This window comes from Lacerta agilis, chromosome 9 (genome assembly GCF_009819535.1).
Source record: "Lacerta agilis isolate rLacAgi1 chromosome 9, rLacAgi1.pri, whole genome shotgun sequence".
Classification (NCBI taxonomy): domain Eukaryota; kingdom Metazoa; phylum Chordata; class Lepidosauria; order Squamata; family Lacertidae; genus Lacerta; species Lacerta agilis.
This window is the reverse complement of record NC_046320.1, coordinates 11,090,819-11,104,990: the sequence shown is the minus strand read 5'-3', so window position 1 is coordinate 11,104,990 and position 14,172 is coordinate 11,090,819. Positions and strand designations below refer to the sequence as shown.

Below are 14,172 nucleotides of genomic sequence, written 5' to 3'. Positions count from 1 at the left end.
TTGTTGCCTTGGGAGAACAATGCTCCTTTTCTGTCCAAAGATTCTTGTCTAAATTATAAGTTCTTAAATTCCCCCCCCCCCCGCTGCCTCACCCCCTCAGCCCATTTCTAAAGAAGGAAATGTTTTCCAGAGTTGGAAACCGAGATCAGTAAAACAGCATGAGAAATGCCCACTGTTTGGTGGGTTAAAATGTTTTCCAAGGCAGCACGTGTTGCAAGGCAACCTGAGAGAAAAACCATTTCTCTTTCTTCTTCTGTTTTCCTTCACCAAATTGTCTGTGGTAGACCTCCTGGGGAGAGACTGGGCATTTGCCAAAGAGGGGAGGAACTGTTGCTGCCAAGGAGGAAGCAGGTGCATTTATGGAATGCTGCTGAAAGTTAAAGCTATAAAAACTCTGACCCTTGCCATACTACTTTCTACAGTGGGATTGGTTTTGACATTCTAGTCCTTGTTTTCTTTACTACAGCTACAGCCCTGAGTAAAGTTAACAGGCCTTAGTGTCCTTGCAGATAATTCTACTTGAAATAATAAAAAAGCAACTGTTTAAAAGCTTACATTACCCTGTATCTGACTTCCTGGAGTTGATGGTTACTTGCTGCAAGTGGCTCAAGAAAAGGGAGCTAGTTACACATTTCTTTTAACATGTTCCAGCTGAAAACCGGTATAACACATTGCTGAGAGGCAGTTCCCATGTACTATGTATAATGCATAGGTCTGCCCTGTATGCTTTCTTAGGTCATCTAATATCCATGCTTGTTGCCTCAACTCAAGCTCCATTATATTTCCTGTCTCTGGTCCTATACCTAGTACAATCCAGTTGTCGTTCTGTCTTCTTTGCTTCAAGCCCTTCTTAAAAACTCCTTAGTGATTTTGGAAACATTAGGTACATAGAAGTACATAGATACTTCTAAATATTTATTTGTTTAAATATTTATAATCCTCACTTTTGCGAAGTATGTCAAAATGGTATGCAACATACACAATATAATAAAATCAGTAAGGGTGTCCATAAGAATATAATTTAAAACATCAGTAGATACAGGTTGGTTAAAAAGAGAAATTCATGTTGTGAAGGCCTGTGTAAACAATAGAACTTGCAGAAGATGTCTGAAAGAAGCAAGGATTATTCCTGCTGAACCTGTGCTGGTAGGGAGCTCTGCAAGACAGGGCTTTCCTCACTAAAGGCTCAGTCCCTAGCTAAGGCTAACTGAACCCCAGAGATCTGGGGAACAATAAATAAAATATGTGTTTTAGTTTGCCATCTTTCTGCTTGTGTTTTATAATCTTGGTCTCATTCCTGCTCTTTAAGCTGTTATTTGTTCCAGAATTCTTTGTTAATGTATATGGCATTTTCAGCTGGGGAACCTCAGGTCCAGGGCCTGAATGTGGCCCTTTATGCCTCTTTAACTGGCCCTTGGTACATTCCACCGGCCTCACCTCCTCCCCAGTTACCTCCTGGCCCAGCTTTGCAACTTGCTTGACTTGTTTTTCCTAGATGGAATGTGACTTTGATCTCTGATCATGCTTCTTGCTTGTCTGACTGGAGGATAAAGAGGGGTGTGTGTGTGTGTGTGTGTGTGTGTGTAAACTAGTGTAATGTACAAATGTAAAAATTATGTTTATTCATCTGCCCACTTTTGCCTCTAGTCCTACCACTGTGTGTGGCCCCTGGAAGATTGTCTAGAAGGGCACATGGCTCTTATGTGGGGGATATGTGGGGGATATTAGGATATCACAGTATATCACAATATATATCTGTGGTGGTGGAGGGCCTTGCTGAGCCTCCCTGTGGGGGGCAGAGGGTCCTGCCATTCGTCCCTGCAGTGGCAGAGGGTGCGCCGTGCTTCTCCACAGCAGGTGGCCTTGATGAGGCTCCTTGCAGCAGTGGATGGCCTTAAAATGTAAGGAAGGACTAGATTTAATAAAAATATTAAATAAACTTCTATATATTATGTTTAATATACTTTCAACTAATTTATGAGTAGTTTAAGTGATTTACTAGTCAAGTTGCATCTGCTTCCCCACTCAGAGCTCTAAGTGGAATCTGTGCATGCATAAGCCCCACTGAGTTCAACCAAACTTCTACTTTCCTAGGAATAGGCCCCATTAAATTCAGTAGGGCTTGCTTGTGAGTAGATGCTCATTTGCTTTCAGAGGATGATGATGATGATGATGATGATGTGACATCTTTAAAGCAAATTTACCATGGCATACATTTTTCTGGACTAGAGTCTATTTCATCACATGCAAGTTGGTTGCGGTTAAGAGGAGTCTACTGTTTATGTGGATTTGCAACTAGTTGAAGGACTGTACCTAATAAATGCTGATCAATGGCTCCTTATCAACCTAGAAGTGTGGTGGTGCAGGATTCTGTCCAATATGCTTTTGATATTGTACCTTTATAAATGGCTTTGATGAAGGCGTCAGAGGGATGCTCATAAAAGCTGCAGATCACATAAAATTGGTTGGGATAGGATCCAATATCTTGATGTGTTGGAAAACGGGGCCAAAACTAACAAAACAAATTCCAAAAGAAATAAATGTTGGTGGGAAGACTCAGATGCACAGATATAGGATGAGTGACACTACTTATGCCAATTTAAAGTGTGATTCCAGCTTCATGCGCTTGGAATGGAAGCTGGCCAGCTGAAATCATACACATGCAAAGTGGAGAGCTAGCCTTAAAAGCTCTTTCTGCTCGTGAGTTTCCCTAGTGTGGAGTTTTTTAGTTTCATATTTGCTTATCTACTGCTGGGAGGCTTGTTTGAACTTCCCAGAGTCTGGTGAGCAAGGCCCACTCAGCTCGCTGGCTAATACTGTACTGTAAAAATAAAAAATAATAATATTTATACCCTGCCCATCTGGCTGGGTTGTCAGATGGGTATGCTTTTGCAGGAGCAGTGCTGGGGTTGTATTAACTATATGCGATTTTTACTTTTTCTGCAATCTTTGGAATGCAATCCCTGCACAAGTTGTGAGTTAGGCCTACATGTTAAAAAGATCTGGGCTTTTTAGTAGATTACCAGCTAAACATTATGAGTCAGCAGTGTGGTCCATGGCCATCTGTCATGGATGCTGTAGCCAAGATTCCTGCATTGCAGGAGATTGAACTTGATGGCTCTTGGGATTCCTTCCAACTCTATGATTCTAAGTATAGTGTTTAGATTGCAAGAAGTAATTGAACTGCTCTATTCTTTGTTGAAACCTCAGTTGTCACTTAGGTGTTGCTCGAAATGCCAATGGGCTCAAATTACAGCGTACCCCCTGCCCTCGCACCTTTGCCAATGCCACCTGCTGGCCTGCCCAAGAGGGATGGAGTGGGAGGCTGCTGCCATCCACCGAGGAGGGAGGAAGGCAGGAAAGTGCCCAAGGAAGGAAGAGGCCACCCTGGTGCATGCCTCCACCTCAGCTGCCAAGTCTACCAGGGGGGCGCATCACATGCCCCACCTTGGGTGCCAGCAACCCACGCTACACCACTGGTTTCTTGCATCAGTAGAAGTTTGCCCCTGATTACCTTTGAGGGCCTTTTCAACTCTGATTCTCTGAAGTGTTCCAATATAACATTCTTCCAACATAACATTCTAACTGATAGGCTAGATTTCAGAGGTACTTTTTAGGGTACCATGCTCCTTTAAACTATATATCTGTTTGCCATATCAAACTTCCATTTAAAGTTCTCTTGTTTTAGAGCACGGGTGTCAAACACAAGGCCCGCAGGCCGAATTCGGCACGCCAGACCTCATCATGTGGCCCGTGTAGCCGCCGCCGGCCGCAGGGGCGGAGGAAGGCTCCGCGCCGCCTGGGGCGGCAGTGCGGAGGAGGCACCCCCCCCTGGGGGCGGGGCGTCGTAACGTTGCGTCGTGATGTCACGACGCAACGTCAGGACTGAGTGCGCACGCGCAAAATGTCGCGCGTGCGCACTCCGTCGCTGGGCTCCCGCCGCTGCTGTCGCTCTGCTGCCGCTATCAGCAGCGATGCTGCGAGCCTGCCGGATGAAAAGGCGGCTTGGGGGCAGCTGCCGATCGCGCACGGCAGCCCCCCCCCCCGCCGCATTTTCACTCAGAGGGCTGCGGAAGCGGCAGCAGCAGCAGGAGCCCAGCGACCGAGTGCGCACGCGCGACATTATTACTTACATTATTACAAAAAACAGTCATAATTGAATGCAGTGAAAATAATTTATGATAATAAAAAGTGGACACATAGTCCTACAGATACAACCGGCCCTTTGAGGGTGACCAAACTGCTCATGCGGCCCCCGATGAATTTGAGTTTGACACCCCTGTTTTAGAATCATTATGCAATGTAGCTTGAGAAAGGAGAGGAAGCATAAGTTCAAAGCCCTGTTAGACGCATGGAACTAATGGTTCAGTTGAGATAATAGCTATAGTTTTATTGATAATTAAGTAAGTTTAATGGTGTCTTGGTCAGAATTGAATATTTGCATTTATTTATTTATTTATTTATTTATTTGACTTCTATACTGCCCTTCATCATAAGATCTCAAGGCGGTTCATAAGATATTTTTGGCTATCTGGCTTTGAGTTTTGACTTCAGTGCCATGCATTTTCAGAAAACCTGTAAAACTAAACCCTTTTCTTGCTCAAGCATTTTAGGAAGAAATTTATTGAAATCATTCTGTTATTGTTTCTTGACACTTTATTATTATTACCGGTATTTATTAAATTTCTATACCACCCTTCATTTGAGGATCATAGGATTTGGAATATTGATGAAATATATAGAGTATGTTTTACATGAAATGTTGCTTTTGTGTCTCATATACATTCTCAGGATTCTTAAGTCATTTTTTTTTTACCAAATAAATGAATTTAAGAAATAATGTAGTCAAGGTATCAATTCATTGTAACAACAAAATAAAATTTTCTGATATTCACTACCTCAACTTTACTGTTGTATAAAGCATATCAAGGTTGGTATTTTGTATAATTACAAATCTTATCTCTTATTTTAGAAAGAAAGAACTTTCCACCACCAAGAAAGATCGAGTGAATCATTGCCTAACAATATGTGAAAATATAGTTGCTCAATCTTTAAGGTAATCAAGTGTTTTCTGATCTCTGTATATGCAAATGTTGTTGTGTTTCAGTGATTCAATGTTTCAGTGAGTATATACTACCGTATAAATTATTGTACTTCTGCTGCTCTAATGGTTCATCATGCTTGTATGCAGAACAAGGGAACTTGCTCTTATGCTCCCATTTCATTGCAGGATGAAATCTAAAGGTTGATAATCAGCTTTCAAAATGTGGTCCTTCTACTTGTAAAGGGCTTTATGCTACTCTTGATCAAGGCAGGGAAAGGAGGAATTAGACAAGCAAATAATGGTTTGGTTCTCCTGTGTATGCTGCTGTTTGGTGTATTTGTGTGGTTGGGCGTGCTGCCCTGATAAGGAGGAGTTTGTTCAATATACCTAGCTACACCTCTGTCTGCAGTTAGATACACCCACTTTTAACTGAAGTCCTGCCCATGTTATATGATGCACTGAACAAATAGGGGTGTTTCTAATAGCAATACAGCACTGAAAGCTCTCCGGTCTTTTCTCCTATTTACTGCTTGGAAACAATTGCACTCTATTCATTATTGGGGAATGGGGAAAACTGTTTAATAGGAAAGCTTCCTCTTGACAAGGTGTGGAAACATTGTCCCCATGAGCAATCTGAAATTCATTTATACAGTATTTATATACCACTTAACCAAGTGGTTCCCAAACCTCTTTCCCACAGGCAACTTTAAAATTGCTGAGGGTCTTGGCAGACCATTTAATACTTTTTCTGCTTGCTGTAGCAACTATACAGGTGAAACTCGAAAAATTAGAATATCATGAAAAGGTTCATTTCTTTCAGTAATTCAACTTAAAAGGTGAAACTAATACGTGAGATAGATGCGTGACATGCAAAGCGAGATACGCCAAGCCTTTATTTGTTATAATTGTGATGATTGTGGCGTACAGCTGATGAGAACCCCAAATTAACTATCAACTTTGGGGTTTTCATCAGCTGAACGTCAAAATCATCACAATTATAACAAACAAAGGCTCGACATATCTCGCTTTCCATGTCATGAGTCTGTTGTTGTTGTTGTTCAGTCGTTCAGTCGTGTCCGACTCTTCGTGACCCCATGGACCAGAGCACGCCAGGCACGCCTATCCTTCACTGCCTCCCGCAGTTTGGCCAAACTCATGTTAGTAGCTTCGAGAATACTGTCCAACCATCTCATCCTTTGTCATCCCCTTCTCCTTGTGCCCTCCATCTTTCCCAACATCAGGGTCTTTTCCAGGGAGTCTTCTCTTCTCATGAGGTGGCCAAAGTACTGGAGCCTCAACTTCAGGATCTGTCCTTCTAGTGAGCACTCAGGGCCGATTTCCTTGAGAATGGATAGGTTTGATCTTCTTGCAGTCTCAAGAGTCTATCTCATATATTAAACTCCAGTAGCTAATGAAAACAATTGCTTACATAAATTGACTTTTCCATGATATTCTAATTTTTCGAGTTTCACCTGTAGTGTGCTGTGCTAGATGCTGTATGATTTTAATTGCATTTTTACTGCTTTTATTTCTTTCATTGTATTTTGCTGTATTACAGTTTGCATTCCCTAGAATTCAGATTGTAAGCATTCTTCACAGATGTGCTGTAGGGCTTCAAATTGAAGGTTTTAGACCACTAATGGTCTGCAGACCACAGTTTGAAAACTAGTAACTTAACCATCTAAGCAGTTTACATCAAGTATAAAAAATGCATTAAAATTACCAATGGTGTTGAAAATAAGTTGACCTAAAATGACCAAACTATAAATACAATCAACAATTTTAAAATATGCATTTAAAAATAAAATTACATGCTGAAATATGTGCCCAATAAACATATCTTGGTAGGCATGCTTTTAGCAGGCGAAGTGGAGAGTGAAAATGAATGTTTTTACTTCCGAAAAAACTGCAGATCTGTGTTACATAATAAGTTTGGGAACCGTACTTTGTTCTTAGAATTATAGAAAGGACATAGAAATCTGCAATGCAGATTTAAATATAAAACTGGAAAATAAAACCATGGAAAGGATGGGGAGAGTGCATAAACCATATAATCACTCTGGCTCAATCCTGCTTGCTCCTCAGCCATGGTTTAGATCAGTGTTTGGGAACTGTTTTGTTGCTGAGGACCATATACCCTTGGGGTAACTTGCTGGTGGTCACTGGCTAATGATAGGCAGGACAAGAGCCATTCCCACCCTTTATCTCTCACACCTCAGTCCATACGTTCTCTCATGTACAAACCTCATTATCCATAATTTACCATAGTTTTGGCGAGAGCATGGCGTTCCAGTATTCCGCTTTGCTGCTGGTTCCCCCCACCCCCACTGGTGGAAAGAGGCCGGTGGGAAATCTCTCTGCAACACGCTGCTCTTACTGAGTTTCAGTGAGAGGGAGGTGTCCCTCTGCTCTGCTTTGCTGCTTCTCTTCAAGGAGAAACCCTTGCAAGGACTTTTCCTTGAGGGGAAGCCCTTTATGGAGCCTCACACCCCCTCCAATTGTGGGGGTTGCAGCAGGGTGTTTCGCCTCAGGTACCAAAACATCTCAGGTTGCACCTGTTTTATGACTATTTGTCACAGTTTTCCTGCTATAGTGTGCTTCTGCATCTCTTTCCTCAAACTCTCATGCAACCAAAGGATTGCAGTGGAGGAGAGGAGCAAGATTCAAAGGTAGCCAACATTTGATGAGGAGGAGCCTTTTCAAAATACTGGGGATTATTGAAGTTGAAAAATAATTCTTCTGTTTTCAATTAATTTGGAATTTTATGAACGTAGCGTAATGTCCAGGAGTTTAACTTGACAAGTGGAACCTGGCTCATTATAACTTTTCTTTTTTCATTGAAGAAATTCTCCAGAATTTCAGAAATTGCTGGGCATTGCTATGGAACTTTTCCTACTCTGTAGTGATGATGCAGAGTCAGATGTAAGGATGGTTGCTGATGAATGTCTCAATAAAGTTATAAAAGTAAGTTGCATTTGGTTTTGTGCCCTGTAATTGCTGATGAAATTATTGAATAGTATCATTGGGGTTCTGTGACAGATGACTTGGTGGAAAGCGTAGGTTTTTGTAGCATATTAGTATATGAAGTTCTGATGTATGAGTATCATTTCTCTAGATCTAGCAAGTTGCTATCTTTGTAGTTTAAGAGTTAACTATAATAGCAAGTAAACCTGCAAGCTTTTCAGTGCAATATGTAATCTAGTGAAGCAAGGCATATTTTGCTGATACTAAAAAAGATATTATTTTGTTTTCTTCTAGGCTTTGATGGATTCTAGTCTTCCTAGGTTACAGTTAGAACTCTACAAGGAGATAAAAAAGGTGAGGGGGGTTTATTTGATGTTCTTAATTTGTTTGGATTTATAGTAATACCCTTTTTTTAACAAGACTTTGTGATTAATCACATAGTAAATATTGAAACTATTATAACAGCAAACACTGGTAATAAACACAAAGGTTATTCTAAATCATATTAACAATTTGACATGTTGGGTAAAAAGATTCCTGCATTGCAGGGGGTTGGACTAGATGACTCTCGTGATCCCTTCCAACTCTACAGTTCTATGATTCTTTGAAATGTTGGGCTGTTTGGAAATAATCTTTCTCATCGTTAAAGATGTATTAGGAAGTATACAAGATTTGCCATTTATTAATGAAGAGCTGGATTTTTACTAAGGGCACTGGGTTTGAGATCCTGTAGAAGGGTGATTTCCGGAACTCCACCCCCATATTTCCAAGTGGAACTGTTGTTCTTTTTTAGTCATTTTTCACTCTGATCTTTCCAGTGGCTGTGCTCATCCAAATACACACAGGCTTCCCCCCCCCCATTTGTGCGCGATTGACTCACGTATATGTGGCGCCAGGAAATAAATAAATAATTCAGTACTGACCTGAAACGGTGAGAGAAAGCTGGAAAGTCCTTGTGCCTTGTTAGGACACACTCCCCAGAGAACCAAGTCCAAAAAAAGACTCCCGATGGCTCTGAAATGGCATGTGGGAGCTTTCTCAACAGCCGTTGGGTGGGAAGCTGTATTTACTGCAGCAGACCCCCCTTATGTGTGCATGAACCCAGAACATAACCCCTATGTAAGGGGGGAGTTGCCTGTATAGTAAAAAGGTAAAGGGACCCCTGACCATCAGGTCCAGTTGTGTCCAACTCTAGGATTGCGGCGCTCATCTCGCTCTATAGGCCGAGGGAGCCGGCGTTTGTCTGCAGACAGCTTCTGGGTCATGTGGCCAGCATGACTAAGCCACTTCTGGCGAACCAGAGCAGTGCACGGAAACACCGTTTACCTTCCCACCAGAGCGGTACCTATTTATCTACTTGCACTTGACGTGGTTTTGAACTGCTAGGTAGGCAGGAGCTGGGACTGAACAACGGGAGCTCACCCTGTTGCGGGGATTCAGACTGCCAACCTTCGAATTGGCAAGCCCAAGAGACTTAGTGGTTTAGACCACAGCGCCACCCGTGTCCCTACTAACATTCTAGTTAAAGGCTATTAATTGTGTGCCTTTAAAAACTCCTCTGAGTTTCTGCTCTGGATTTACCTTTTGTCTAGAGTAGACACTGTCCATACACATACCTATTCATACTTTCTTTGTAAAATCAAGACTGAAGTCTGTGACTGATATATTCTCAATTATTTCTGAATAGAATGGTGCTTCTCGAAGTCTACGTGCTGCTCTTTGGAGGTTTGCTGAACTTGCACATCTTGTTCGACCCCTGAAATGCAGGTGAGGTTGCTTTTCTAGAACTGTGAACTAATTTTAACACATTGGGATGTTTAATTTAAATGCATACAATGGCAATAAAATTACTTCCATTGTTTCTTTATAGTTTGTGACCAAGCTGTTTATGTAAAATAGATAGTGGATTGGTTTTAAAGGAAAATGAGTAGCCAACTCGATCTTCTCTGATAATGACAGCAGTGTGTGGTTTTTTATTATGTAACCATCTGACTGAGTGGTTCCAAGAGATGAAATACTAAGGAATTGCCACACTGATTTATGCAAATTTGAGACTGGTAAAAGCTTGATCCTTAATGTAGGTGGATTGTTATTTGGTGCAGTCATGAGATTTCTCATATTGGTGGTCTAGGAGGCTAATCAGAAGTTTATTTAGAGATTAGATCTACCTTCTTAACAACTTTGTATACATTACAAAAGGACAAGCCCATTCAGATTACCTGCCCTATTGAAAAATCAGAAGTATTAACCTGTTGATTTGAAATTGAAAATGATGTCTAGGATCCTTACATGTTAAGGGATCACCAGAGGTGCAAGATCTCTGACACTTGAAGTATGTTCAGAATACAGTTCTTACGGTAACCTCATCCCAAGCCGTTTATGCTTTAAACTAGCAGTTTCAGCTTGGCGTAGAAACATACTGGTAATTAATGCAACTGGAATAAAAAATGGTGTTAATATATTTGCACATTCTGGTACTCGCTAGCATCTTGATGAAGCTTACAAACAGTGTTGAAAGGCAGCCACACTTCAAGTACATTATAGCAGTTCAGCTTGGAAGTAACTAGTGCATGGGCCATATCTGGCTGCTCCAGATAGGGGTGCAGCTGTCATACAAGCCTGAGCTGGAAGAAGGCACTCCAGGCCACAGACTCTACCTGTGCCCCACCAAGCAGAGATAAACCCAGGAAGGTAGCAAACCCAGGAGCACCTTCAGCTGCATATCTGGTCTTTGAAGGGGGGTGCAACCCCATCCAGGAACAGTTTAATTACATCCAGATCGATTGACTTCCCAACCTACAAAATCTCTATTTTACCTAGATTAACTTTCACCTTGTTCTTTATGCATCTCAGTACTGCATCTGGGTACATGTTAAAGAGTTCCACAACCTCCCTGTGGTTCTTAGATTGAAAAGCGCTAGAGCTGCATGTTGGTGACATTGATCCACAAGTTTCCAGATGGTTTCTCTCTGAGGCTTTCTACAGAAATTGAAGTTGTACCCCAAAAAGCCATCAATGGAACAGAAGTCACTAGACTATCTGTCTAGGAAGGATCACAGTCACTCTAACACAGTGCTTCCTAAGCCCAGAAGGATGCCCTGGTACATGGTTTCAAGTGCTATGAAAAACTCCAGCAGAACCAAGAGAGTTGCACTCCCACCATCTAGTACAAGCCATCCAGCAGAGCACACAGTGGTTTTTCTACAATTACTGTATTTATTTTACTTACTGGCTAAGCAGAGCAGCCGCCTATGCTGGAGAACTTGCTCCCGAGCAGGTCTTGCAGTTCTGCATCATTGGTAGACTTAAGTACGGGTGTCAGGTTGGTGTCTGTGTCAACCCTTACTTGATGTTACCAACTGAATAGCTATGTTTCAGAAGATTCAGCTTTTGGGCATGTGTTCTTTGGTGAATTGTGTGGTCCTTTTCAGCAGGTGGCAGGGCCATTTGGGAAGAGAGCCATTGCTTTTTTACATCCCTGTTTAGGATATTGTCCTCTGAAGAAGAATGGAATGTTGGATTTGTCATGGGTTATCATTATGCCTCACCCACTGGTTGGCTCTGCAAAGAAAGCAAGACAGGGTCTCTTTTTGTATGCTTTGTACTTCTTCTTTGGTATATTTTGCATCTAGTGGAGCCTCCTATATTCTGGTCATACCACCCTCACCCCATCCCGGTTACAGTGTTGTTGGGGGTGAATTTTTTTTTTTAGCTTTTCATCTGGTTAGCCCCTGTTGCAATTATTTTGCTTTTTAAAAAATGAAGTCTGGTGTGCTCTTTCGCTCTGAAGAGAAGGTACACTCATCATAATTCTAAAAAAATTTCTGTTTAAGGAGAAAAATAGGATTGTGACACATCATGCAAACCTCTCAAGTGTATCAAACCTTTGAATATTATGTTCAAAACCAATGAAGAATACTTATATCTCTTTTTTTCATTACAGACCATACTTAGTAAACCTTTTGCCCTGCTTAACACGAGTAAGCAAGCGCTCTGAAGAATCAGTACAAGAAACGCTGGCTGCAGCCATACCAAAAATCATGGCAGCTTTTGGAAATTTTGCAAATGACAATGAAATTAAGGTATAATCTTCTAAAATGTTTGCTGTAGTAAATGAAACAAGATTTTACCCGCAGTAAATTCGCTGTTTTGAAATAGGCAAAATTGTTAGTTTGCAAAGGATTAATAGCAATTTCCAATCCTAAATGGGGCTTAGTTCTGGAATACAAGTTCTGGAATCTGGGTAGTTTAAAATGAATATTCTGTGGAAACATCTAGAAATCCTCAACTGACAGGATTTAAGTTTTATTTCATGTACATGGCATGGCTTAATTGGCTGGTTCATATGAAATACTAAACCATGGTTTACTGTTATTCATGAGGCCTTGAGCTCGCAAGCTCACATGCTCCCTTCTCCTCCTCTAGCATAGGTGTGAGGAGAAGACCAGAGACTTCCACTGCTGTTTAAGACTAGCCACAGTTTAGCAGTGTGTCTGAACCTTAAAGTGTGGATAATCCTTAACTACAGCTAGTAAAAACAATTAGCATCGTAAAAGATGGTTTCAAGTTGACTTGTTTCCACTAACTACAGTTGCGACTAATTTGTTGAGGTTTGAACATCAGAGCAAGCCACAGGTTTTTCTTGTAACACTAAATTTTAGTTTAGAATTGCAGGCAAATGCAGCCACTGAATGAACATGGTATATTTCTCTTTCACACATGCACACACACAACCATTCAGCCTCCCCCCCCCCCCCGCAACATACACGTGCAAATTTCCAGTTCTGTGGTGCAAGAATATTTTGCAGGCTTCCTTATCAAACTCTGTAATGTAATATCTGCATGTAAAATAAACCACAGAGTAAGGTTTAAGCTGAAGTTAAATCACTAGACCATTGTAGTATGCCTCTGATAAAGCACTGGGGCCACCTGGAGGGAACTGGCAACAAGTTATGACTTGTCAAATTGAAGCACTGATACTTGCTTGCCTGTTATTAGGGGTTTTCTTTGTCTGGTATCCTCAGAAGGAAGCTATGTTTTTCATTTTTTTCCTCTTTAAGAAATAAAATAATCAATGATTTCATTTGTTGGAGGCATTTGTAGTGCAGTTAGCACTGACCAAATGCTGCTGTGCAGAACCATGAGGAAATAGGTACATGTTATTACCCTTTGGCAGGATACTTTTGCAGCACTGCTAGAAGTGCATTGATGAATAGATGGGAGGACATTTGGTGCTATATAGATGTGATTTCCTTAAGTGCTATGATTGCAATTTAGGATAAATTTAGCTTATTTTCAGTTTGCATGGTAGGTCAATATCAGTGTTGGTTCACTGAGAGTTTTTTCTTTTATTATGCACAAGGTGTACGTCAGTCTCATGTTTAGTCAGTCGTAAATAACCAAGTAAATGTTGATGTAATTGAAACATTGATAAAAGCTTTATTCGTTTTAGGTTTTATTGAAGGCTTTTGTAGCTAACCTTAAATCCAGTTCTCCTACTATTCGTCGAACAGCAGCTGCATCAGCAGTGAGCATCTGCCAGCATTCACGAAGAACACAGTATTTTTATACTTGGCTACTGAATGTATTACTAGGTAAGAAGGGCAACAATATTTTAGGCTTTAATAAAAACTGGGGAAATGTAATGGGGTATTTGTAATGGGATATTATTGTACTGTTTTTCCCATATGATGAGCTGATTCAGACATAATGATAGCCAAGGTTTGTGCTTCCCCCTTCTTTTTTACTTCTAATTTTGTGAATATATGGAAATCTGAACTGGCCAGCTGGATAAAAACTGATATAAAATAAAAGCAATTCCATTGCTTGCAACAAAATTGGAAGCTGCAGAAGAAAAAACAGGTTTGTTCATGTAGCACCAAACCATGGCTTGACTTCACTTCTAACTGAGCAACTCTAGGGAAGACAAACAAAGGCAAAGTATTCTAACTAAATAAAGTTGCATAGAATTGTAGAGTTGGAAGAGACCATGAGGGTCATCTAGTCTAGCCCCTTACAGGAATGTCAACTAAAGCATCAGTGGCAGACAGCCATCCAACCAACCTCTGCTTAGAAATATCCAATGAAGGGAGTCATCTTTACTAATAAATAAAATGTCTTGAAAAGACCATATTTTATTAAGCATTCAGTCAGGTTTGCCTTTG

The 14,172-nt window shown here is 41.0% G+C and overlaps 1 protein-coding gene across 2 annotated transcripts in view; it reads left to right on the top strand.

Moving 5' to 3' along the window:
* HTT (huntingtin) overlaps positions 1-14,172 on the top strand; it is a 101,273-nt gene that overhangs the window by 1,912 nt on the left and 85,189 nt on the right. For both annotated transcript variants that reach the window (XM_033160422.1, XM_033160423.1), the window contains exons 2-7: positions 4,973-5,056; positions 7,888-8,008; positions 8,303-8,362; positions 9,696-9,775; positions 11,952-12,090; positions 13,461-13,602. In XM_033160422.1, the coding sequence (XP_033016313.1) occupies positions 4,973-5,056; positions 7,888-8,008; positions 8,303-8,362; positions 9,696-9,775; positions 11,952-12,090; positions 13,461-13,602 (626 nt within the window). The remainder of the gene's footprint in view (positions 1-4,972; positions 5,057-7,887; positions 8,009-8,302; positions 8,363-9,695; positions 9,776-11,951; positions 12,091-13,460; positions 13,603-14,172) is intronic.